The 24,909-nt window shown below is 49.5% G+C and overlaps 1 protein-coding gene across 1 annotated transcript in view; it reads right to left on the bottom strand.

The window, feature by feature from the left end:
• CPAMD8 (C3 and PZP like alpha-2-macroglobulin domain containing 8) overlaps positions 1–24,147 on the bottom strand; it is a 76,323-nt gene extending 52,176 nt beyond the window's left edge. Inside the window, exons 1-7 of the mRNA XM_054979595.1 lie at positions 24,059–24,147; positions 12,500–12,629; positions 8,569–9,101; positions 4,801–4,952; positions 3,293–3,315; positions 587–752; positions 431–483 (exon numbers count right to left, since the gene is read on the bottom strand). Of these exons, the coding sequence (XP_054835570.1) occupies positions 431–483; positions 587–752; positions 3,293–3,315; positions 4,801–4,952; positions 8,569–9,101; positions 12,500–12,629; positions 24,059–24,147 (1,146 nt within the window). The remainder of the gene's footprint in view (positions 1–430; positions 484–586; positions 753–3,292; positions 3,316–4,800; positions 4,953–8,568; positions 9,102–12,499; positions 12,630–24,058) is intronic.
• Between the last annotated feature and the right edge of the window lie 762 nt (positions 24,148–24,909).

Here is a 24,909-nt window from a genome sequence, read left to right as displayed (position 1 = left end):
ACCTCGCTCCTGGGCACATACCGCCATTAGCCAAACCAGTTCTTGTGGCAATCGCCCAGGAGGGGACAGGGACCCCGTGCCTGGGTGACAAAATACCTGCAACCAGCCTCACCAACAGGGGCTTGGCTGGACCTGCCGCCCCCACCTGTGCCTGAACAGACAGCAATAGGATGCTCCGTCCCCAGCACATGGAGGGAGAGGGGGGACTCAGGTCTTCACGCCATTGAAAGAGGAGGAGGCACTCTCTTGTGATACCCATGCAGAACTGCACAACACGTCCTTCCTTCCTGTGGCAGCAGTTCAAGCAGCAAACCAAGCAAGCTGCCCCACACTTCCCTTGTCACAAACGGCGCGTCTGTTATCTGGGCACAAACTTGAAATGCAGCAGATGCCCCGCACTTTGCTGCACCAAGAAAAAGGAGGTCCTTACCTTCTCATCCACCGGCCGCAAATCAGGGCTGACTGTAAAGAAGTTGATCAGCACTACAATGAAAGGATAAGGAGGATCAAGGAAGGCTGGAGCAGGCCCACCACAAAGGAGGGGGGGCCCCTGCCGAAGCCGCACGGGCTGCGCCGCGGCCCTGACCTTTCTGCGTGGGCCTGTACACGGGCTTGTCTGTCTGGATGAACACCGAGGCTCCTTTGCTGTCGATGGTGACTGTGGTGTGGTTGTGGAAGATGTAGCCGTCTTCTGTCAAGTGCCGGTTGCCCCAGACTTTCAGGTGGGCTTGGCCCCGCAGTCCTGGGGGCACCTGGGAAACAAGGGAAGGACCAGAAGAATACCAGGAAAATGCCAGAAGTTGTACCGATGCATACAGCACAAATTGGGCCCTGGAAAGAACCACAAGTGGAGCGAATTCTTGGGAAAGTGACCCAGCCCATCTCTGCCTTTTGAGAAGTACCATAATGATAATATCAACAACAACGTTCACGTTGTATACTGCCCTTCAGGACAACTTAACGCCCACTCAGAGTGGTTTACCGAGGGCGTTATTATCATCCTAAACACTGCCTCCGAAGACGGGGCAGATATGCCGACCCAAGCAGGAGACACTCCATCCCATCTGCAGTGCCAAGCCCCAGCAGATCCAGCATGGAACTGGCCAGTCTCCAGGGTGCGTCACAGGCACAGTGGTGCTTAATCAGAACCCGGAGCCTTTACGCTCTTGCTCACGCCTGACAGCAGCATTGCAAAGGCTGACCATACAAATCCTCCCGGCCTCCTACCAGACCAGTGAGTCTCCAGCTGCCCTGCTGCCATGGGGTTGCCAACTCCCTTACTCTAGCCTAAGCCCTGCTCAGATGCAAGCTGTGCGACAGCCCCTTGCCCAGTCACCACAACACACTGGGCCAGGATGGGCACAGCTCGACCTGTGGCCCTAGGAAAGGAGCAGGAGCCTGGCTGGAACCAGAGACCCGGCGACTCCCTTCATCGGTCTTGCTGCCGGTGTGCCTGATGCTGTTCAGAAAATGTTCCGCTTGCTCTACCGTGCAGATGGGAACAGCTGTCTTCAGCATTCGGCTCACACAGATGGCACAGGCAGGGGGCCTAGTGCTCCTGCCTTCCCAGTTGTGTGTCAGCTGTGGCGTCTTAGTCCACCTCTTCCTTCTGCTTCGCTGCTGATGTCGTGTGTGGCCAGGCCAGTATGTGCTGGTTGGCTGTTTCCATCTGCCTGTCAGAGACGCAGCGACAGCACACTGCTCCGTGAATGGTGGCTTGCAATGGAGCTGCTGTGGGCTCTGGTGAAACCGTTGCGTTCTCCACAGTGTGGAGGAGTTGCTTCCACCACGACAGATGGGCATACAATACTGACAGGTGGCTCTGAGCCTGTGTCTTAGGACTGGGCTTCCCAAGACCACAAGCTCCTCGGTTCTTAAGCAGGCTAATGTCCCCATTCTGCTCTGCTTTCTTTTCCTCCCCTTTAACCCTGCCCGTTGCAAGCCACCAAGACTGTGGTCAGGCCTCACAAGCCTGTTTTTGTTTCGGGTGTGTGTGTGCCCTTTCTTCTTAAAAAATTTACAAAGTCATATTACCCTGCACACTTGAGGTGTCCCCAAGTATCCTGAAATTCCTCCATTTTATTTCCATAGTGATGATGGGCTTTGCTCTTTGAGTGAACAAGTTTGCAGGGGCAAAGAAAGAGAAGAGAACCAGTTCAACTGAGACATTTCCCAGCAATCAAACTCTCGGCCCATCCCGCATTCTCAGGCCACGTTGCCCAGACCTGTTTGTCTGTCTCCCTTTTCACTGACTCTTAACAGCAGTCAGGATCCCAAGGCCAACGAGACTGTTCAGGCCTCATCAAGCTGTTCTTTTTTTACAGTTCCCAAAGGAGTATTTTTCTGCATTCTCCCAAGAATGCAAAAGCCACAGCACTGCTCAGATGTGGACTTATATTGCTGCTCTATTGATCGACAGCTGGACACTGTTTACTATTAGAAGGAATGGCAGGCTATGGAGCCCCAGAGAAACATGGGCGTCAGTAACAATCTGGAAATTCTTCCTACCAACCCCAAAATCTCCCCCTCCAAGACTCCACAAACTCTCAGAGGAGCTGAATCGCCCTTCTCCATTTCTTCGTCTATTCTCAGCAGTTCACGCCCCATCACTGGAACTTCTTTGGGGATATCTGGGTCAATTCACAAAGCTGTCTTTTTCTATATAGCTGGGGGATCCCGAGAATGAGGAAAACCTTAGCGCATGTGTGGCCCCATTCTGCTTCTGAACAGGATCCTGGAGATCTTCCCAGCTCTCACTGCACATGAGGGGAAGGGGCCAGAGAGCTGGCATTCTTCAGTCATTGCCAGGAGGTGAGATGGATCCTTACTGGTGGCCCTTCCCTTCAGAGCAATGAGCCTCCCCCAAAGCAAGAGGCCCTTCGCAACAGGCGGAGGTCCCCAGTGCCAAAGGGAAGTCAGGGATTACAAAGGAAAATCAAGTACCAAAGGAAGGTCAGGGATCCACCTGACCGCCCGGCAACGGCGGAAGAATGCTCAACCCCTGGCCCCTTCCCCTCAGGAGGTTTGATTTCCTCACTGTGTGCATAACCTGTCTGTGGACTAAGGTGAGGAATAACCGGAGTAGCCCCTCGGGAGGCCCTCTTGGCTGATAGAGAATAGCTAACGCTCATCAGAAGTCTGCACCATGACATTTCAGCCCCGCTGCCCACTTCCAGGTACAACAAAGTCTAATTCAGACCCACAACTCTCCCCATTTCCCCAGGCACCTTTTTCGTTTTCCATCCTGCCCCATCCTGATTCTCCCCACACCCGTCACACTCATTTAACTCACCTTAAGGGAAATGGTTCCTTTACCTACAAAACACAGAGAAGAGAACCGTCAGGGCATACTCTTACTCCCCCCTCTGCCCCCGCTCAGTGAAAATAAGGTTTCAGTGAAGGACCCCGGAAAACCAACATGAATATCAGGATTCTATATCAGCAGATATTTTCCCATGAACAAAGCAGTAACTTGGCTCTAGGAGATACAGACTGTGATGCTCAGCAAAAGGATGGCCTCCCTCAGTATGTTTATTCTGGCCACAATCCTGAGTTCAGCTGCTAAATGCTTGGTCAAGAGCAGTTTATGAGTCCACAGCAGCTACCAGAATAAGAGCCCCCCCCCCCAGACACATTGGACACCCACAAGCTGTGCACACCAAGATAGCCTCCTGTTAGATGTTCAAAACTGCACACTCCAGCGCCTCCTGACCCAAGAAAGAGGGTATGCAAGCCCTGCTTCGACCAGCAGAAGGGCAACACGCTGGGATGGAAGCAACAGATCTGCACACTCCCCCTGGACACTGCACACACCACTCACTCCTGTATGAGAAAACGAGAGGTGGAAAAGCTGCACAGCGGCCAGAAGCAGAAGAACAGACTGCAGTTTCTTTCTAGGACTCTTGCAGAGACTGTTCAAACCTTTATCACTGCTCATGGAATGGAGCCAGAATAGAACATTTAGACAACTGAATGGCATGATTCAGCCTGGAATGGCAAGTTTCAGTTTCAATGCGGGGAGGATACGTCAAAATTTTAACTGTGGACAATTCTCAGGACTGTGGAATTTTGTCCCCAGCATGCACTTTTAAAATATGAACTTATGTTCATTATTAGCGAAACCTTTCTATTTTGGTTCTCACAAGTAACTTCAGTTTATCGACATTTTGTTCTTGAGAGCTGGGAAAGACATTCTGGAGTTACCTAGACAGAGGAAAGCATACCTAACATTCCTTAACAAGTGACTAAGCAATCGGTTTTGTGGTGATTCATTGGGAACCTAAGTTAAACTCTTGCACCGCTGTGGGGAATGCATCCCTCCGGAGCCGGGCACTTGATTGAAGTCATTCTCATGTCTTAACTTTATTGTTACCGTTATTGACCAGCTGCTAAATCCATGGGGCCAAATGGACCATGATCTTAGCCTATGTCAGTTGCCTTCATAATAGCTTTGGGTGGTTCACCCTAAATTTTGAACAGAATGATTTCGGAAGGGATACAAAATTGGCAAGACAGTTCAAATAATGTTATTGATATTCAACATCTCGCTTGTTTACAAGTTCGTGTACCAATGCTTGTTCATAGGCGGTATATTTATAAATGCTAGCAAGCGTCCAGCTCAAATTACCAAGTTATTTGCATTTTGGTTAGAGAATCTGCCTCCAGAAGTCTGCACACACGGAATAAAAAAGAGAGAGGGTAAATTTTGAAATATTTGCAGTCTTGATAGATTTTGCAAACCTTCCTTTACCTCTCCCTTGTTTCCACCCCATCATCGTCACAAATGCTAAAGAAGCCTACCCAGAACTGTGCCATGAGCCCAAGCCACCATCTCTCCTTTGACCGTCAGCTGCAACTGGACTGTCGTTTCCTTGACCGGGTTAAAGATAGTCACACTAACAGCCTCCTCCACACCTGCCCGGAAAACAGAAGGTGCCACCACCAGATAGCCCCTGGAACAGAAAGAAGATCAGAAGCAAGGGATCAGCCAGCAGTAACAGCCGCCTCAGCCAGGCGCATTTCAGAAAGCAATGCTTCTCTGCTCTCCGGCAAGTGAAGAGCAACCCCTGAATCCACTTGAAGAACTCTTCTGAATTCCTCAAGCCTTGCGGGGCGGTGAACAAGAGCTACAGATGACTACCAGCCAATTGCTGACCACAACCCCATGAGCCTTGCATTGCAGTGCAGCCAGGAGGGTGGAATCCAGGGGCAGAAATTTCTCCCAACCGTCCTGATAATGAAAACATCTCTCTTTTCACACACACTTCTAAACTGCACCAACAAAGGCTAGAGGCATATCGAACAATCTTGGCAGACAGCCTTCGCAATGGGGGGTTAAAGAACTACCTCTTCTTGAGTCTCAAGTTCTTGCCCCTGCAAAAAGCATCTGTCTTGAACCCTTGACTGCTTTTCAAGTAGCCTCAATGAACTCAGGCAACCTTTATATTTAATACATTTATATCCTGCTTTTTGGTAGGTCTTCTATGCATCTGAAATTGTCTAAAATAAAACAAAATAGTAAAAAGTCCAGTAGCACCTTTAAGACTAACCAACTTTATTGAGGCATAAGATTTTGAGAACCACAGCTCTCTTTGTCAGATGCATCTGACAAAGAGAGCTGTGGTTCTCGAAAGCTTATGCCTCAATAAAGTTGGTTAGTCTTAAAGGTGCTACTGGACTTTTTACTATTTTGCAACTACAGACTAACACAGCTAAGTTCTCTGTAAAATAAAGCAAAAGTGCAGGGTTTTAGAAGGCAGACTCCTTGCTCTGCATTGGGCCTGGAGACAATGGCAGATGTTTCTCTACCAGGGTTGCGTTCACATAGAAATGATTCTCTGTGTAGCTCTCATTACCGTTGCAAATGCAGCGGAAGTTTACAAGCACTTTCCAAGTTAGAGCTAATTGCCCCATAATGGAGAACATGCATAGCTATGGCCAAGTCCCCTCTGCAGAAAAGTATGCAGTGAGGAGGAAAAGACTCTGGCTCACTGGCATGGAGCCATGAACATCATCTCCAAAATGCTCTGCTGTGCTACACAGTATGTTATTTATAGTCCGCCTTTCTCTCTGAGACTCAAGGCGGATTACAGAGTGAAAGTCAACATGACAGGTATAGATTGCAGAAACTTCTAGCAAGCAACAGAAAAAACAGGAGACCTTGCATAGAACCCCACTGTAGCTCAACAGTGCAGCATATCACACGGTCAGCAGGCTACACAACAGAAAACAAGCGAAAGCAGTGAAAGATCTGCTTGAAGGACAGTGGATCCCTATTAACCAGGCAAGCCAGAATTCCCAGCTAGTGAAAACTATTTAGCACCAAAGTCCTCCAAATGTCCAGCCCTCTGACACTCAATTTATAGAGGAATCAGCAAGGTTTCTTGAGCAGATGCTGATAATATGCCCACTCCAAGATTGGCAAGCATAATCCAGATACGACGTGGTGCCCAAAGGGTCATGAACAAGGATCCTGGGAGAGGTTCATGGGGGCGGGTTCTGCATGTGCAAGGAAAGAACCATTTGCCCCTCCAAAATCTGACAGAGGCAGCAAAGAAATCTTGAAATATTCACTTCAAAACACACCTCTCTCCAGAAGCTAGACTCTCTACTCTCACCATGCGATTTCCTGCATATTGTAAATTGCCATGTAGATAACCACAAAAAATTCTGGGTTCCAAAACACAGTAAGTATGGTGCCAGGTTATACCATATGCACCTCAAGATCACAACGTAGATTAAGAGCTGAACCAGTCCTTGCAAACTGCATGAGTTTGCAGCTGTAATGTAGCTGCTCGTTCCTGGTGGCAACTCATGAATAAACACACAGCAGGGCATGGCTTGGCCTGGGACTGCCATGTGAGAGAAGGAGGAATTCCTGCCTTCTCCCCTGTGCTGGTTTTGGTGGCTGAAACAGCCTAGAGGCTTACTGGGGGAGTGTTATTGCTTCTTTGGGAACCAGCGCAGAATGTGTGCTGAGTCCCCACAGGGAAAATAATGCCTCCCCTTGAGCCGCCTGGGCCATTTCAGCTATCAAAAATTGCACAGTGGAGAAGACAGGAATTCCTCGTTCTCTCACACAGCAATCCTAATCTGAACTGGGGCTGCTGCAAGTTGACTCACAAGTTGTCACCAAGAACTAACAGCTACAGTACAGCTGCAAGCCCCTACGGCAATCCTGTGTGGTTTGGAACGTCTTGTTAGGCTTTAAGTATCCCTCAACAGTCTTTAGCATCGTGTTATTCACCCCAGCTGAACAATTTAACAATATTGTACTTTCCTGAAAGACAACTCTGAATTTAAGACTGCCCCTCTTAAAGAAATGTTATACACTAAGCGTTTTTATTACTGTAGAGAGCTGCTGTATCACAGGGGTGAAGTGGTCTGGCTGCAAATCAGCACTCTGCTAGTTTGACTCCCACTACTGCCATGAGCTCAGTAGGTGGCCTTGGGTAAGCCACTCCTCTCAGCTCCCCAGCTGTACTGTGGGAATAATAACAACAAGAAGTTGTTCACCGCTCTGGATGAGGCACTAATCTCTCTAGAAGAGCGGTATATAAGCACAGTTGTTGTTGTTGTTACTACTTGTAACTTGCACACAATATAAGAGGACCCCCCCTTTTCTTGATGGTGCGTCTGGAAAGAAAGAGGCTTCTTTCTGAAGAGTTTTTAAAGAGTTTTTTCTTGATTATGGAAGTGTTTGCCACATAGGGACACCTTTGTGGGGTTTCTCTTTTGCTGCTACAGCTGCCAATATGGCACAGTGATGATGGGTCTTCCATATCAGGTTCCCCCATATTCTCCCTGCTTGTTCCCCATTGGCAAGCTTCCCCCCCCATCACAGGGGGCTTTAAAATCTTTGTTTTAAATAGGCAATGGACAGATCAGATCGTTATAATGTTCTAGTAATGTATCAGGTTTTCAGAATTCCCAGCTTTCATTTTTTTTAAAAGTCTGCCCCTAGCCCTTTTCATTATAGAGATATAAGTGAAAAGGCATGTAGCTGCAGGGAATTCAAAGAACCTGTCAGCTACAATGATATGACAAGCGCCATACTTCTAAAGTGTGTGGGGCTGGCTACCCTGGGTGAGACCTGGAAGAGCCCAACTTTCACGCCCATGAGCGGGCCCGCCTGGATTCGCTGCCAACTCTGCGAAACATCTGGGGCGAGATGGGAAACATCTGGGAAGCGCACAGCAGCGCCCGGGGGCTCCGGGGCGGCTTCCCGGCAGCAGCCGAGCCGGAGCGCGGAAGCCGCCTGCGAGTTCAGCAAAGGCGCCTCCTTGCCCGCGGGACGACGGCGAATACAAAGCGACAGGCGGGGAGCGTGGCGCGCGGCCGCTAGCCGCGCTCGCCGTCGGGCAGCCGCCCTTCCGCGCCGCTCTCGGGGCCCGCCCAGGCTCGGGACCGGCGCGAGCAACTCCGGCCGGGGCTCTGCCGTCCGCCCGCCCGCCCCACGTGCCGCGCCGAGGGAGCCCAGGGCTGCGGGCGCCGCGCTCGCTCGCTCGCTCGCTCGGCTGCTCCGGCAGAGGCCCGGCACCTGCTCCGGCCGCGCCGCGCGCTACTCACCGGCCGAGGCCGAGGCGGAGGCCGCCGCTCCCGGCGAGGAGGCTGCCCAGGGTGGGCAGGAGGAGCCACCAGGCGCGGCGGCCGGGCATGGCTGGCGCGGCGCCTTTGTCTCCGTGGCGCAGGCGAGAGGCGAGGCCGGCTCCCTCGCTCCCTCCCTCCGGCCGGCTGGCTGCCTGGGCGCTCCGGCGGCGGCGGCGGCGGCTGCTCCGGACGGGCTCCCTGCCCGCCCCTCCTTTGTTCGGGGGCGGCGGCGGCGCGCAGGCCCGAGGCAGCGGGGCTGGGCGGCGACCCCCGCAGGGGACTCGCCCCGCCCCGCCTGGTGCCTCGGCCAAGGCGAGCCTCCTCTCGGGCGCTGGGCTCGCCGCGGGGCGCCCTCCGGCCCCGGCTGCGCTCGCTTCCTCCTGGGAGGGGCCCCGCAGACCCCGGCGGCGCCTGAGGTACACTGCCCTGGGCCGAGGAGGCTCCCAGCGCGGCAAGGACGGGGACCTCCGCTGGAATTGGGGCAGAGGCGGCTCTCCTCTCCCCACAAGAACCTGTGAGAGGCCAGGGCAGGCCAAGCGAGAACGACCAGTCCGAGATCACCTGGCAAGCTTTGCACCAAGGTCGGGTTTGAATATGGGGCCCAAATCTTAGCCTGGCGTTCTAACCACTAGGCAACATACACGCTCTCTGTCACTTCTGCAGATGCCTTCACTGCCCAGCTCTGGAATCCTGCAGTGAGGAGACAAAAAGTCCTGTTCTTTGGCACAAGAGAGGGCTGAAGGGCAAACCTCTAGCTTGGCCACAAGTGGACCCAGTCCAAAGGCTTCCAACTGCCATCCTGGGGGGGGGGGTGATACTCATCCTTGGGGCACCCAAGAAAGGCTCAGGGCCCTGGGCTCAACAGCACTCAGCATACGAGAGCCTTGGCAGGCCATATGCAGAGTCAGCTCACCGGTGATCCACTGCCTCTCCAGGGCCTTGGGCCTTGCTTGCTGCCCGTTCCTTGGGCACACCAGGCCTTGAGTCCAAGCTAAGGGGGGGCTGTGCCATGGAGCCCCCTTCCAATTGCAGCCAAATTCAGAAAACTTCCCAGAATGTTAAACGCTTGCAAGCCTCTGGCCCATTTGCAAGGCTCTTGCAAGGGGTGAAAAGGGGTGCTTTCGGAGTTCACGTTCTCACAGATACAGTAAAATAAAAATCCAGAGGAGTTAGCCGTGTTAGTCTGCAGTAGCAAAATAGCAAAGAGTCCAGTAGCACCTTTAAAGCTAACCAACTTTATTGTAGCATAAGCTTTCAAGAGCCACAGCTCTCCATCAGATGCATCGATACATCGGATGAAGAGAGCCGTGGCTCTCGAAAGCTTATGCTACAATAAAGTTGGTTAGTCTTCAAGGTGCTACTGGACTCTTTGCTAGTAAAATAAAAACAAATGGTGATGAGCCTGCTGGGGGGCCCCCGCCCCATTTTGCAATCCTGTGTGAGTCTGGCCCTTGCAAGCATTGAAAATGCATTAGGTTCATCCTTTCTGGGTTCTGGGCTGATCGTCTAAAGATTGGGGACCATCTGGCAGGTTTTGCCTGGTGTTTAATGTGTCCCTTTACCGCTGTTACCCTCCCTATAAAGAGGAAAGGAAACCATCCAGATCTGATGCAGCTGTACCCGACCCAGTTAAAACACCCACCAGGCCCGAGAATTCAAGGAGATGCCATGCCCCTCCCCACATCCCCTCAATTTTCGCAACCCCACCCTTTGGCTTGGAAGCTGCTCCCCAGCAACCAGCTCCTTGGGCTTTGGGGGGGGGGGGTCTGATGGGCTCCCCCTCCCCTCTGCCCTGACTGCCCTTCTACCTTCCTTGGGCAGCTCTTGGTTTCTTAAGAGCAGAAGAGTGCTGCTGGATCAGACCCAGAACGGTCCATCTTGTTCTGCACATGGTTTCTCACAGCTGTGTGCTTTCAAGCAGGGACACAAAGCCCAAAGTTGTCTCCTCTTGCCCTGGTCCACAACTTGTATTCAGAGATGCTCTACCCTGGAGCATGGAGGTTGCATTTACCCATCCTGACGAATAGTCATTAATTCCACAAACCATTGATCTGCTTTGATCTGGGAACATGATGCTTTCGAAAGGCGCTTCTCATTCAGGGGTAGGCCTGGGCTCTGCATGTAAAGGGAAGCTTTCACCAGAGGCATGAGCCAAAGGACTCTTCCATGGGCTGTGTGCATCAAGGGGAAGAAGGTTCTCCCCTACTGGAGATAGAAAGCTGCACCAGTTATGTATCCCTTGGACCATGCTGACCTCAGCCCGTCATGATTGTGCCCCGAGACTGTTGTATGACTTCCTTGTGGACAGTGGAATGTATTGAGGGGAGGGTCCTTAATAGATGGCCAGGTTTTTTTGCAAAGGTTGCACACTGCCTAACTTCCATAGCATCCCAAGAACTGACTATACGAGGGCCCTTATTTTCCCGACAGCTATGCTAATTCTGTGCAATACTAGATCAGTGAGGCTCAAAACAACACACATCGATGGGATGTTACCGGAAGAGGAAACTGACCTGGCTTACATGGAGAAGAGAAGAAAGTTACTCAAATGAAGAAGAAAAGAATTCACCTGGCTTGCATAACTGAGACATGGCTGATAGAAAGTGATGTGGTGTGTCAATCACAACTAATGCCAGCTGCAAACTCGGAGCTGGCAGGAAGAAGACAAGCCATCTCGCTCCAAGCACAGAGCATGTGTTAAAGGCTAAGTCAGTGGTTTACCATCTCACACCTTGCTAGAATGTCCCACCCAAAAGGGACAGAGAGTGAGACTGCTAAGAGCCAAATGGCTAGAAAGTAATCTCTCATGGAAGAGCTGAATGGAGGGGAGGGGGGACTCTCAAAACCAAGGCTATAAATTTCCACCATTGAGAAAGAAGTTATTTTACCTTATGATTTCTAATCAGGGTCTTGGTTTGAGATGGGTAAGTCTGTAGTAGTAGAACAAAATTCAAGTCCAAGTTTATTCACAAATTCAGAACAATGGATCCTCCAGGCTGAACAGAGTCTTCGGATTCTTACTACAGATGCTAATTTCTGCCCAAATCAAGCTACTTCGTACCTCCCTTATAATACCTCGTCCACCTTTGGTTGGGATATAGGGGCTTAGGGATCTCCTTCCTACTCATGTCTAAATAAGGGAGCTCTGACTCTCAAAAGTTTACACTCTGAAAATCGTGTTGGTTTCTAAGGTGCCACTGGACTCAAATCCTCCTGTTCTACTCCAGACCAACAGGGCTACCCACCTAAAAAATTCACGTCCAGGAGCACCTCACAGAACAACCACAATTTTCCAGGGTATAAGCATTCCTTCCTGAGTCAAAGCTCACTTCATCAGCTACAAATGAGAATGAAGATCCGTCAGCTTTTATATCCAGCTCAGAATGTGGGAAGGGGTGTTACAAAGAAGGGCCAGTTGGAGTCAAAATGCAGAGGTACAAGTGCAAAATGTAATCAGCTTGATTGTGTGCGTGTGTATTACATGTCATCAAGTCACTTCTAACTTATGGGTGCCCTATGAATTAATGACCTCCAAAACTTCCTATCGTTAACAGCCTTGCTCAAAACTTCCAAACTGGAAGCCATGGCTTCCTTTATTGAGTCAGACCATCTCATTTTGGGTCTTCCTTTTTTCAGCTACCTTCCACTTTTCCTAACATTACTGTCTTTTCCAGTGAATCTGGTCTTTCCATGATGTTACCACAGCACAATAGCCTCAGTTTCATCTTTTTAGCTTCCAGGGAGAATTCAGACTTGATTGGATCTAGTACTCATCTTTTTGGCCATCCATGGTATCCGCAAACTCTCCCACATTTCCAATATGTCAGTTTTCTTCCTGTTTTCCCCCAATAGTTTCATTTTTGTGACCTCCAAACTCACAGGAACTTTCTTTCTCACGCTGCCATCTTACGTAGGCCTCAGCAGATCCCCGTGTTTTCTGGTTTCGCTGGTGAGAGCAGGCCATTTCATGGATGAGGTTCTTCTTAGGCACAAAATAGTCATCATATTTCCCCAAGACAGGGAGATACTGATTCTTGTCCCTTCAGCAGCAAATATAAAGGAGCGGAACATCTGCTCTGCCAGTGGACCCATGGAATAAATTAGGGACCAGGATTCTCAGTCCCGCTACCCTCCCAAGCAAGAGGGGGGACCCAGTACGTACCAGGGGTTTGTTCCTCATGCACACGCAAAGCGTGTGTGCTATTGGCGTCAACGTGATGAGGTCACGCCAGCTACAGGAGCTCTCGCTTGCTCTGCGCAGGGCTGATTCTTTGAGAATCATCCCCAAACAAAGTGTGGGAGCACTCCTGCAGCTGGTGCAACAGTGTCACTTCCAAAAGTGAGGCCCTCAGGTCTTCTGTGAGCACGCACTCCGTGAGTGTTTTGGGGGTGGGTGATCACGAGGTGATCCGAAACCTTCCGCCAGGCACCAGTGACCAGCAAGGTAAACCACTAGGAGGTTGTCACTGATGAGGACCTGGGAACGGTATACTCGGGGCTTTTTTTCTGGGAAAAGAGGTGGTGGGATGCCCACAGAGAAAATGGTCACATGGCTGGTGGCCCCGCCCCCTGATCTCCAGACAGAGGGCAATCTCAACTCCCCTCTGCCTGGAGATCAGGGGGCGGGGCCACCAGCCATGTGACCATTTTCAAGAGGTTCCAGAACTCCGTTCCACTGCGTTCCAGCTGAAAAAAAGCCCTGGGTAAAAAAAGTACCTGGATAGTCTCTCCTCTTCTACATTCAGTTTTGTAGTGATTCTGTCTGGAGAAATGCTGTTTCCAGTAAGGCCAGAATGAAAGCCTACGAGAGTCAAATGCCTCTGGTTAGGGTTGCCAGGTCCCTATATCTTCCTAGTGAGAGGGAGATGGACCTGGCACTTATCTCATGCCTTGTTGATTGTTCACACGGATGCACTTCCAGTGCTTGCATGATGACATCACTTCCAGGAAGTGATGTCATCATGCTGCTCATGGGTGTGCTCTTGTACTTTGCACAGGACAAATTCAGCCCGTTTGAGGCCAGAATTGGCTCCAGCGTAGCTCAGAATCAACTGCCACGGCCAGTGTGACGACATCGGTTCTAAAAGTGACATTGTCGTGCCCCATTGGGAGTGCGCCCGGTGCGCGTTTTCCCAGGTTGCCTGCCAGTGGTGGGTAATCTCTGGGAGGTTTATCACTATGGGGTAAACAACTGCGAGATTACCCACCATTGGCGGGCAACTGGAAAGCCTATCTCTGGTGAAGAAAACTTTGCCATGCTAGGCCTCGTTTTCCTTTTTCTTTGACTGACAACTCAGAATTGCCCTTCTGCCACAACAGAGTCTCTAAGAAGTGGTTCTGGCTTTCAACACCATGTTGGATTGACTCCACAGCCTCCATGGCTTTTTAAAATAAATATGTATTGCAACATATACAGAACCACTTTCCCTGCTGGGTTCCTTTGCCACATGGTTGCTGTTTCCTCTCTGCTCCGGTATTAGGACTTCTGGCTCCTCCCCTCTTCCTTGGGCCTACGAGAGCTTCCCATTTCATTGCACCGATCTTTATTTTTGAATGAGTTACCACTGGCACAGAGTACATTGCTTAAGGTCAGTTCAGGGTACTGGCAATAAAGTGGGCAATGATGCTCCAATTCCCATCATTTGAGGCACTGCGTAGGTAGGGTTGCCACGTCCCCCTGCCCCCTGGGTGGAAGGTGGGAAGTCTGGCACTTACCATTGTGGCGTCTTCACATGCGCGTGCTCCTGGCCTGCGCGATAACGTCACTTCCAGGAAGTGACGTCATCGTGCAGGGCCTGTGCCACCCTGAGAGGGCTCCCACACTCTGTGGAGTGCCAGACTGGGCCCGGATCAGACCACTGTGGAGCCCAAGAGCACTGCTGCAGTCCCTGATTTGGGCCCAATCTAGGCCAATTCAGGCCCAAATCAGGCTGTTGCAGCACACGGGAGCACACCACACCGTCTAGGGGTGCGCCCTGCCAACTGCCGGGAGCTTGCCACCTCTCGCCGACCACTGACGGGTCAGCGGGCAAAGTGGCAAACCCCCGAAAGTTTGTTTGCCATCAGTGGGCATCTGGAAACCCTATGCGGAGGGTTGCCAGGTCCCCCAGAGTCCAAACGGAGGACCATGTGTGGGGTGTGTGTGTGCATTGGGGGTACTCACCTTGTGCACACATGACAAGGAAGTGCTCCCAAGTGCATAGGAGCGCTCTGCGGATCTCCGGGGCCCCTTCCCTGCACCTTTTCCTGCTGCTGGCCAGTTGAGAAGTGGAGGGTGAAGGCTGGGAGTGAGGGTTGCCCCGCCCTCACCAGGCGACTGGTAACCCCACTGCAGTGCCAATCAACTTCCTGAAGCTAGAAGCAAACATTGATACTATTAGCTATATTTTCCAATGAGTGATGCCTGTCAGAAACAGCCAGGGCTTCCATTGCAAATTTGGGGGAGGCTATGAGCATAACAATGTTTCGGTTCTCTTTCATGATAGCTTTGCTCCCTCAACAAGAATGCACTCCTGAATAATACTATTTTGTACACTTTGTAAAATGGTAGCCGTGTGGGAGCCTTCCTTATAGCCTCGAAGAGACCACTCCATGATGTGGAAGCCTCACATTATGCTCGTGAATGGGCAGTTCCCCATTTTGCTTGTTTGCAGGGTGGTGCCTTCAAGAGGCTTTGCTCAGAGGAGTGGAGGTGCTGTGCAAAAGTGAAGCAGGAGAGGTGGTCCTTGCAGGATCTAATGCCGTGAGGGGATTTCTAGGTGGCGGACGGCTCCTTGAGCTAAGCTTGGCTGGGCCTTGCAGTTGAGATGCGGTAGGCGTTATCATTCTCTAATGTGATAGTCTTACATAAAAATCTTCAGACTACATAGTTTGTGTAAATCCTGGTCTTTACAAAGATTTCACTAAGTCCAAGAAAGAAAATATTACGAGGTTTGTGTTTTCCACCCCAGAATAGTAAAGAGTCCAGTAGGACCTTTAAGACTAACCAACTTTATTGTAGCATAAGCTTTTGAGAACCACAGCTCTCTTCATCAGATGCAACTTTATTGTAGCATAAGCTTTCGAGAACCATAACTCTCTTTGTCAGATGCATCCAACGATGCATCTGACAAAGAGAGATGTGGTTCTCAAAAACTTATGCTACAATAAGGTTAGTCTTAAAGGTGCTACTGGACTCTTCTATTTTGCTACTACAGACTAACACGGCTAACTGCTCTGGATCTTTTTTTTCAGAGCTCCCCGAAATTACCATTTTGTTTCTACTGGAAAAACTGAAATAAGGACTCGGCAATCTTTCCCCCTTGTTTTTCCTTGCTTTTCTCAGGCCTTCACATCTGTCCAACTAACAGATTCAAGTTGAAACAATTCAGTTTCTGATGTCCGGTTAACCCAAATGAGCTTCACATCATGCAATTCCAAATGCACAAGAGCGGGACTTGGGAATACAGTTTTGAAAAGGTTCTTCTTTCACAGTCATTGAGGGGAAAAAACAGCCAAGGCCTTAAAGATTTTGGCAGGGGCAGCTTCATTAAAGCTGATTAATTTACAGTTAGTTGGGTTGCAAAGAATGGAAACATTTAATTAGCAGCTACTAACGCTGCTGCGGAAAGTGGTCTAACCTGGGACCTTTGAAGGAAATGAGGTGAGATTTACCTACTCACCCTGCATTTGGATGGCTTGTAGGCTTCGCAGACCTGATAGCTTCCACATTCCCCTGACAGGAATTTGGAAGCTGTCACGTGTGCATATTATAAGGACTGCATACTCTATGGGTCTAAATCACTCTGTGGTCCGGCATGGAACTGGTCTCACTAGGTTAGGCAACTCAGAAAGTGCTGGCCAGGTTTGTCCATCATAAGATTGGCTTCCTGCGGAGGTTCAGCAGCTTTAGAAACATAGAGCTGGAAGGTACCCCCAAGGGTCATCTAGTCCAGCCCCCTGCACAAAGCAGGAAATTCACAGCTACCCCCCCCCCAGTCCCTCAGTGACTGCTGCTCTATGCCCAGAGGAAGGCAAAAAACCTACAGGATCCCTGGCCAATCTGACCTGGAGGAACGTTCCTTCCTGACCTCAATGTGGCAATCGGCATTACCCTGTGCACATAAGAAAAGGCCACGAGAGCCAAGCACCAGCTGCTCCCTTCATGCACTCCCTCTCTTGGTCTGTTTGCATTTATATTAAGTCATAGAATCATCATATCTGGCAGAGGACCATCTAGCCTCTTCTTGAATACCTCTAAGGAAGGAGAACACACTCCCCGTCCCCCAGGAACTGCTGTGTCAGGAAGCTCTTCCTACTGTTTAGCTGAAAACTCTTTTGCTTTCATTTAACCCATGGTTTCTGGTCCAACCCTCTGGGGCAACAGAAAACAACTCCGCTTCATCCTCTGTGTGACAGCCCTTCAAATACTTGAAGAGGGCTATCCTATCACCTCTCAAGTCACCTCCTCTCCAGCCTAAATATACCCAGCTCTTTCCTCACAGGACTTGGTCTCCAAGCATCTCACCATTTTTGTTGCCCTCCGTGGGACATGTTCCAACTTGTCAACATCCTTCTTAAACTGTGGTGACCAGAACTGCACACAGTGTTCCAAATGAGGTCTAACCAGAGCACTGTGTGATCTGGACACTATACTCAGGGCTTCTTTTCTGGGAAAAGAAGTGGTGGAACTCAGGACCGCCCAATGACATCACTTTGGGTCAGCTGGAACAAGGGGGGAGTTTTTTAAAGTTTAAATTGCCCTGTGCAAAAATGGTCACATGGCTGGTGGCCCCGCCCCCTGATCTCAACAGCACGGAGGGCAATCTAAACTCCCCTCTGTCGGGAGATCAGGGGGCGGGGCCACCGGCAATGTGATCATTTTCAAGAGGTGCCGGAACTCCATTCCACTGCGTTCCAGCTGACTATACTTCTGTTGATACAGCCTAAAATCATGTTTGCCTTTTTAGCTACAGCATCACATTGCTGATTCATGTTTGGCATCTGATCTATTAAGATCCCCAGGTCCTTTTCACATGTACTACTGCCAAGAGACATCTCCCCCATCCTATAAGTGTGCCTTTCATTTTTCCTACCTAAATGCAGAACTTTACATTTAAATGCAATATCAACAACTGCCCATATGTGTGCCTTCTCTATTGTGTGACCCCCCCACCTTGTGGCATGGCCTGCCTGAGGTGGTCAGGAAGCTCCCATGCATCTGTCATTCTGCAAACTATGTAAAGCAGAATTGTTCAGGAGGGCATTTCTATAAAGGTAATATTATAAAAAAATTATTCTAGAAAGCCCTTTTATAAAAGGAATGGGACTGTGAACAACACTACTATGGATAGTATGTATTAGCTGTTTGCCGTTTGTATTATCCTACTCTCACTGCTTTGTTCTTACACTTATGTAATACCATTTTTGACATTAACTTACCATGTCTAATACTCTTTGCTTTGTTTCAGGTTTCTATAATCTCAGTTCTATTACTTTGCTGATTAGATGTCTTATGCTGTTGATTTCATTCATTTACACTGTATAATTCACCTTGTGTCTCAGTGAGAGAGGCGGGATATAAATAAATACATTTTAACCCCTTGGAGAACTTGTGGATTTTACCTGCCAAAGACTGACAACAAGAGCCTAAGAAATTGCTTCAGATGTCCCATATTCAGGAATTCCCCAAGAAGAATATTATCCAAGTTATGGGTGCCATGTGTGTTTTGGGTAAAACAGGGCAGAGTCCTTCCTGGGTTGAGTTTTCAGTTGAGCCAGTTGAGCCACAAACTGCATTACCTGGAGATAAGCAAAGCATGTTTTCATCCTAGATTTGGGGGTAGATGGGAATCAGCATGCAGATGTCACGTGTGGTACCAAACAATGACTTTTCAAACAGAATGAGGGGAGGGGTGATCTCGTTTGTCTTCACCCATTACTACGCTGTACGCTGGACCAGAAGGGCCTGTGTGAAAAACACTCTTAAGATCCCGAGGCAATCATTTCTTGGTCAAATCCTCCTTTGGCAGGAAGTTTGATAGATTGACTTCATTTATATTCCACTTTTCTCACCAGTGGGTCCCCAAAGCAGCAAACATTGTTCTCTCTCCTCTGTTTTATTCTCAGAACAGCCCTGTGAGGTTGGTTAGCCAGAGACTGGCCCAGTGAGCTTATAGTGCAAAGGGAAGATTTGAATCTGCCCCTCCCACATCCTGAATCTGCCCCTCCCACATCCTGACACGCTGATCACTGCACCACACTGGCTGGTGGGGCCAAAAAGGAACTCTCCACTTCTGATGAACCCCTTCAAATATAGGGCAGAAAAGAGCAAGATGTCGTCACTTTTGTCACTCTCTTAACAAACCATTCAGAAAGTCATGCAAAATTGTTTTATTCCAGGGAGTATTTGGTAGAGGGTAAACTCTTTGGGCAGATGTGACTGCATTCTTTTTAATTCTGTGCATTCTTTCAGCTATAATCTATACAATTTTAAATCTGTGCATTTTACGTCCTTGCAGTTTGATTATGGCTGTTTTCACACTGCTTACCGGCCATGGAACATCGTGCTAGGCTTCCGGAACAACAGCGTCTTCTCGGCGCGATTTCATGCGAGAACTACTGTTCTCGCACGAAATCGGGCCGGGAAGACACTGTCATTCCGGAAGCTTGGTGCAGTATTCCATGGCTGGTACGCAGTGTGAAAATGGCCATTGTATTGTTAGTGCCTTTAGGTTGGGAGATAAAGTGCAATATAAACATTTTTTTTTAAATGAATAAGCTCAAGGTCTGCTGTGGAACGGTCTTCTGGGGAGGACTCAAGTCTAGTTAAGTAGCAGAGACTGTGTGTGTTTCTTCTTGTTTCCTAGATTCTGTAGCACCACATTTTATCAGCTTATTATTAGCTTATTTGTGGCCGCATAGAATACATTTTTTTCATTATTTATTGCAGTACATAAAATATTTTTTCCTGCTTCACCACTTTTTTTTCTTTAGCTGATCGGGGAGCTCCCTTATGATAGGTCGGTCTCATATATTTAAGGCTTTTTACAAATTTCCTGCACAGGATTCTGCTGAGCCCAGCCAACATACCCTGTGCTGCACAGCAGCTAGGCTTCCGTTGCTGTTAGGATGGTAGTCCGACACTTAGGTTATGGTTACTACTGAGGCTGTTCTTTGCTTGAGCTGCAGATGTTATTCTTGTGAACCCACAATGTGAAACTAAGCACGGGAGGTGTTTGTTCCTGCTGTTATCTTTGTGATTCTCCCAACTGCACCAGGGGTCTCTTCACCTGGGAAGGAGCATACACGACCTTGGAAACCCCCATACATCATGCCTGCTGTTTCCCTGCTTAGATGCTTTCCTGCTGAAATTAGAGAACCATTAGACTGGAGTGGGGGGGGAGGCGTTTAGAAAGTGCCGGTGCTTTGGGAAACCTATATCTGCTTGATGTTTACATGTAACCATTATTCCTGGCAAAGATAGAGTAAGTGCATGATACTGTTAGATTATCAATAAAGTGCTTTTACTGCTTGCAGTGAAGTCTTTGAGAGTTACTTGGCATCCTTACAGCTGCCCAGCAACAAGGGAGCCCCCTCCCCATACCCCAGGGCTGTGCATTCAATAAACAGCTGGCTTAGGTGTATACCTTTCCTCAATAGATTCAGTGAAGGAATGGACATGCAAAGCCAGAAGTTCAAATTTAACAAAATGGCCTTCCTGGGCCTGGCTATGACACCCTATACTCTTGCCAACTTCTTTCTGGGTAGTAACTACTGCCACCAACAAATCTGAAACAGTGGCCATTTTCACACTGCTTACTGGCCACAGAACATTGCGTCGAGCTCCCAGAATGACAGCATCTTCCTGGCGCGATTTCACAATAGTTCTCGCGCAAAATCACACCAGGAAGACGCTGTCATTCCGGGAGCTCAGCGCGATGTTCCGTGTCCAGTAAGCAGTATGAAAACGGCCAGTATCTTCTTTCTATTCACATTGCCAATTAAAGGCTCCACCTAGTTGCTGTTCCTCCCTCTAATTCGGAGCGAACTTGAGCGTGATCTGTTGCACTTCCAATCCTTAGGAGGGAAGAGCTCACTTGCTGCCCTTCCCCTTTACTGCTCTTTGAGAAGCAAGACTGAATAGGTGTGGGTTATAGAGATTAAGCTTCAGGCACTGAAAATATAAAGCAGTTTAATAAACAAATAAAAAGATACAGTGCTAAATGTAGAAATCCATCTAGCAAGAGATACTCTTTCAGATTGGTTGACAGCAGTGCCTAAAGAGACGCCAATACTTGGAACTGCAAAGGGTGACGTCGCTGGGCAGACACCTGGGGCTGCTTAGGGGCTGTTTAAAAGCTCCCAGTTAGTTTTTGTTACCTCCATGGGAGTGAGGGGAAGGAATGACATAATCGAGGGGAGGCTTGGGACAGTAGTAAGAGTTTCCAGACTGTTGGAGGCCAGTCGGAGGTACAGTAGAGGCTAACCAGTCGAATTCTTCACATCGTGGATTCATGTGGCCCCCTGAGCTGGGCCAAGGCAGGATGCTGTCCTCTGGAACGGGTGAAGTCGGAAGAAAGCATCTTTCACAGCTACACTGACTTGCTCCTCCAGCAGTGCTGATGGGTGCAGTATATCCCCCAGACTCTGAAGTGAGCCAGCCAGGGACAGCAGTGCCCTCCAAGACCTCAGCCTTCCCATCATAGAAAATGGAGCTGGGGCAGTTTTACCAACTGGAGAGCTGTGCATTTTATGGATTCTAGAGACACCGGAAATTGGAAGGGGGGTGATGACAATTCATGAATGATGGTATAAAGAAAATGAAAAGACAATAGTCTGTCGACTGGCCACCTCTAATGGTTTCTTACACAAAGAAATAAAAAAGGATTAAAAGGATTAAGAGGATTTTCCAGCATCCTTTTTCATTCATGCAATAATTTTAAATATGACATTAATTTACCAACATACATTTATTTCAGTATTAATTGGGGCAGCTGCAGTGGAAAGTATGAAATTCTTTCCTCTCCGTTGAGGCCCCCTCTGTGCTGGACTCCGTGAGCAAGATTCTTTGGATGCTCATTTCAAGCTGGAAATGTTGAAACAATTAGGACAGGCAGAGTTCAGGAACAATCCCACACACTTCTTTCCTTCGTTTGAATGGCTGGTCCAAACGGTGGAGGTGGAGGGGAAAGGACATTCCAACCCAGCGGAATAAACAGCCTGGAATTATTCCTGTGAACTGAACAAGAACACTGGAGTCAGGGCAGGAAGAGGCTTTCACCGGGCCACTGGACTAATCGGCGCTCCCCAGGACCGTGTGCTCTTTGGCCTCGGCTGCTCATTCATGGCCTGGCACTCAAGGCCCAGGCAGCAGGTTGTTTACCCTTCCTCATACGAATTTCCGGATATTTTGGAAGGTGGCATTTACTCTGAGCCAAAGAGGCAAAGGTAATCCAATCAATCTCCATTAGCCTAAAAATGCAGGAACGGCGACGGGGATCCATTTGGCTGCACGCTGGGGCGCCACTTCTGAAAGAGCCAAGCCACTGAAGCTGAACCAAGCGAGAGGAAACCTATTTCTGTGTGTGTAGGAGGGAGGGATAAGCGCTCGTGCACACGCACGCACGCGCACGCACACAGGGCAATCTTTATGCCAAGTGAGGGTGGGGCTGCCAAGGGTCCCTGTTCCCAGCTGCGTTGCAAGCCAGGCCTGGGCTGGGGGGGACACAGGGGAGTCCTTTCTATGGAATCAAACCACTGGTCTTTGGGGGGGCAGGGGCTTACCTACTGTGCCACACTACTCTTTGTGGCTCTGCCTCTCAAAAGACCAGCCTTTAAACGCGTATGGAAGACATTTAGGGAAGCAGCCATTCCTAACCCCTGTGGGAAGGAGTTCCAAACCTGGAGCAGGGGAGCAGCCAGAGAAGCCTTCCCCCATGTTCCCACCAGCCAAACCACGGCTAAGCCCAGTTCCCCAAGTCAACCTCAAGCCTTGGAAAACTCAGTAGGAGCAGAGCCAGTCCTTTGCTTCCTACTCCGAACCAGACTGAAGGCACTGAAACCCCCTCGTCATTCTGTTTGTGTTTGCCAGATAGTGGCGGTGCTAGAAACAGGGAGTGAGTTTGGCACCCGGGAAAGAAGCACCATGTTTTGGTCTCGCTTTTGCATTATCTGGCAAGTAGGAAAAAGGAGTTTTTATTTTAAGAAACCACACACAACACTTGCAATTGGACTTGTTGCCAGGTTTGCCAAACTCCTGGAGGAGCCTGGAGATTTACCAAAATTGCAACGGATCTCCAGACAACAGACATAAGTTCCCCTGGAAAAAATGGCTGCTTTGGAGGGTGGACTCTGTGGTGTTATATCTCACTGAGCTCCCCCTGCTTCCCAAACTCTGCCCTAGTAGGTGCATATCTGCATCAGCAGACAGTACCCAATAACATAGCATATGAAAAAAGCAAGAGTCTGCTAGCACCTATATGGCTGTTAGTCTTATAGGTGCTACTAGACTCTCGCTCTTTTCTCCTGCTACACACAGACTAACATGGCTACCCATCTTGATCTCCATATGAAAAAAGGTGCAGGATACCAGGCTAGCTCAAAGTGCAACTGTAACAACAACAACAACAACATTCGATTTATATACCGCCCTTCAGGACAACGTAATGCCCACTCAGAGCGGTTTACAAAGTGTGTTGTTATTATCCTCACAACAAACACCCTGTGTGGTGGGTGGGGCTGAGAGAGCTCTAAGAGAGCTGCGACTGACCCATCCAGCTGGCTTCAAGCGGAGGAGTGAGGAATCAACCCCTGTTCTCCAGATTAGAATCCTGCCACTCTTAACCATTCCACCAAACTGCCACCACCCCCATTCTGTTTCAGGGACCCAGTCAAATCTTGCAGCCTGCCACTTCTTGCTGTTATTCTTAAAACCAGTTGAAAAATCATTGGGAGAGGAATGCCAATACCATGCATTTCACTGAGCTCCTGAAGAAGCAAACCAGGAGAAGAGCCTGCTTTGCCCAAAATGGAAAAATTGTTCCTGGCTGAAATAAAAAGCAGATTAAAAATTCACAGTCAAGAAGCAGACCCATTTGTTTTCTTCCTTTCACCCCTCCCCACCCCCACACTGTAAAGGCTGAGGAAGGAAGCAGCTCCTGGGAACGCCATTCTTTGCCGGACAAAGAGAGAGTTTTTAAACACCAAAGAATGTCAACTTGGAAAGCTCTCAAGACCACCACTCTGCACACCTGGCACTAGAGCAACACCCTGAGAAGAGCAGGGCAGGGCAGTTGCTTGTTCTTGACAGCAACATAGGATGTGTATGGAGTAGGGGAGAGACACCCAAAACCAAAGCTTTGGCCCAGCAGTAACAAGGGAACTTCCAGTAGCCGTGTCTTTGCTTTTTTCCACCCAGATGCCTGGAGCAGGGCGTCATGCGGGTCTAGGGCTGCCAGGTCTCCTTTCACTTCTGACCGGAGGCACTCACCTTCTTCGAGTCACTAGAGCGTGCATGAAGTGCTCCTGCACCTGCACAATGATGTCACTTTCGGTGATGTCACTTCTGGGCAACGTCATTGTGCAGGCGCAGGAGTGTGCACGTGCTTCACAGCGGGCCAATTTGGGCCTCCAAAGGGCCCAATTCAGCCCATTTGGTGCCCAAATGGGCCCACTGAGAAGCGTGGGAGCACTCTCTAGGCGGCATAACATCACTTTGCTGCCCCAAGAGCATGCCTGGGAGGCCCATTCCCGTGCTTTTCTCCCCACCAGCCAGGTGTGACTGGGGGGGGGGGTGGAGGGTCAAAGCAGAGGACCTCTCACTACCACCAGGGGACTGGTAGCGCTATGCAGGCCATGCCCAGTGGAATGGCTTCACTTTGCCTTTAATAACAACTTCCAGAGGGTTAAACTGTCAGAGGCTGTTGAAAGAAAATGAAATCTTGAGGTAGAGATTTATTGTGACTAAAAGCTTTCTTTGGCTAGCATTCACCCACATGGTGGAGAGAGCCATGTACTGGGAATCTGCAAGATGCTCGGCCGCTCCTGCTTATTCAGTGAGAGTGAGCCATTGTAGAGAGAGAGTATCATTGCCTTTGTATGTACACTCCCTTCCTAAGAACTGTGCAAGTGGGACCGTGCAGCAGAAAGAGAGAATCTCTGGTTTGGGGAAGGGGAGTGAGATTGCCAAAAAATTGCTTGCTAGCCAAGATCTTAGAGCCCTTGCGATAAGTGTCCAGGGCATGGAGCACATGAGAACCCCCTGAGATGCTGCATGGGAGGTTTGAAAGCCAGTATACCAAATTATGGCCAGAGCTCTGTTGCCCTGCTTACCTTACTCAT

This window comes from Eublepharis macularius, chromosome 5, assembly GCF_028583425.1.
Source record: "Eublepharis macularius isolate TG4126 chromosome 5, MPM_Emac_v1.0, whole genome shotgun sequence".
In the NCBI taxonomy this organism is placed as follows: Eukaryota; Metazoa; Chordata; class Lepidosauria; order Squamata; family Eublepharidae; genus Eublepharis; species Eublepharis macularius.
This window is presented reverse-complemented; position numbering and strand designations above follow the sequence as displayed.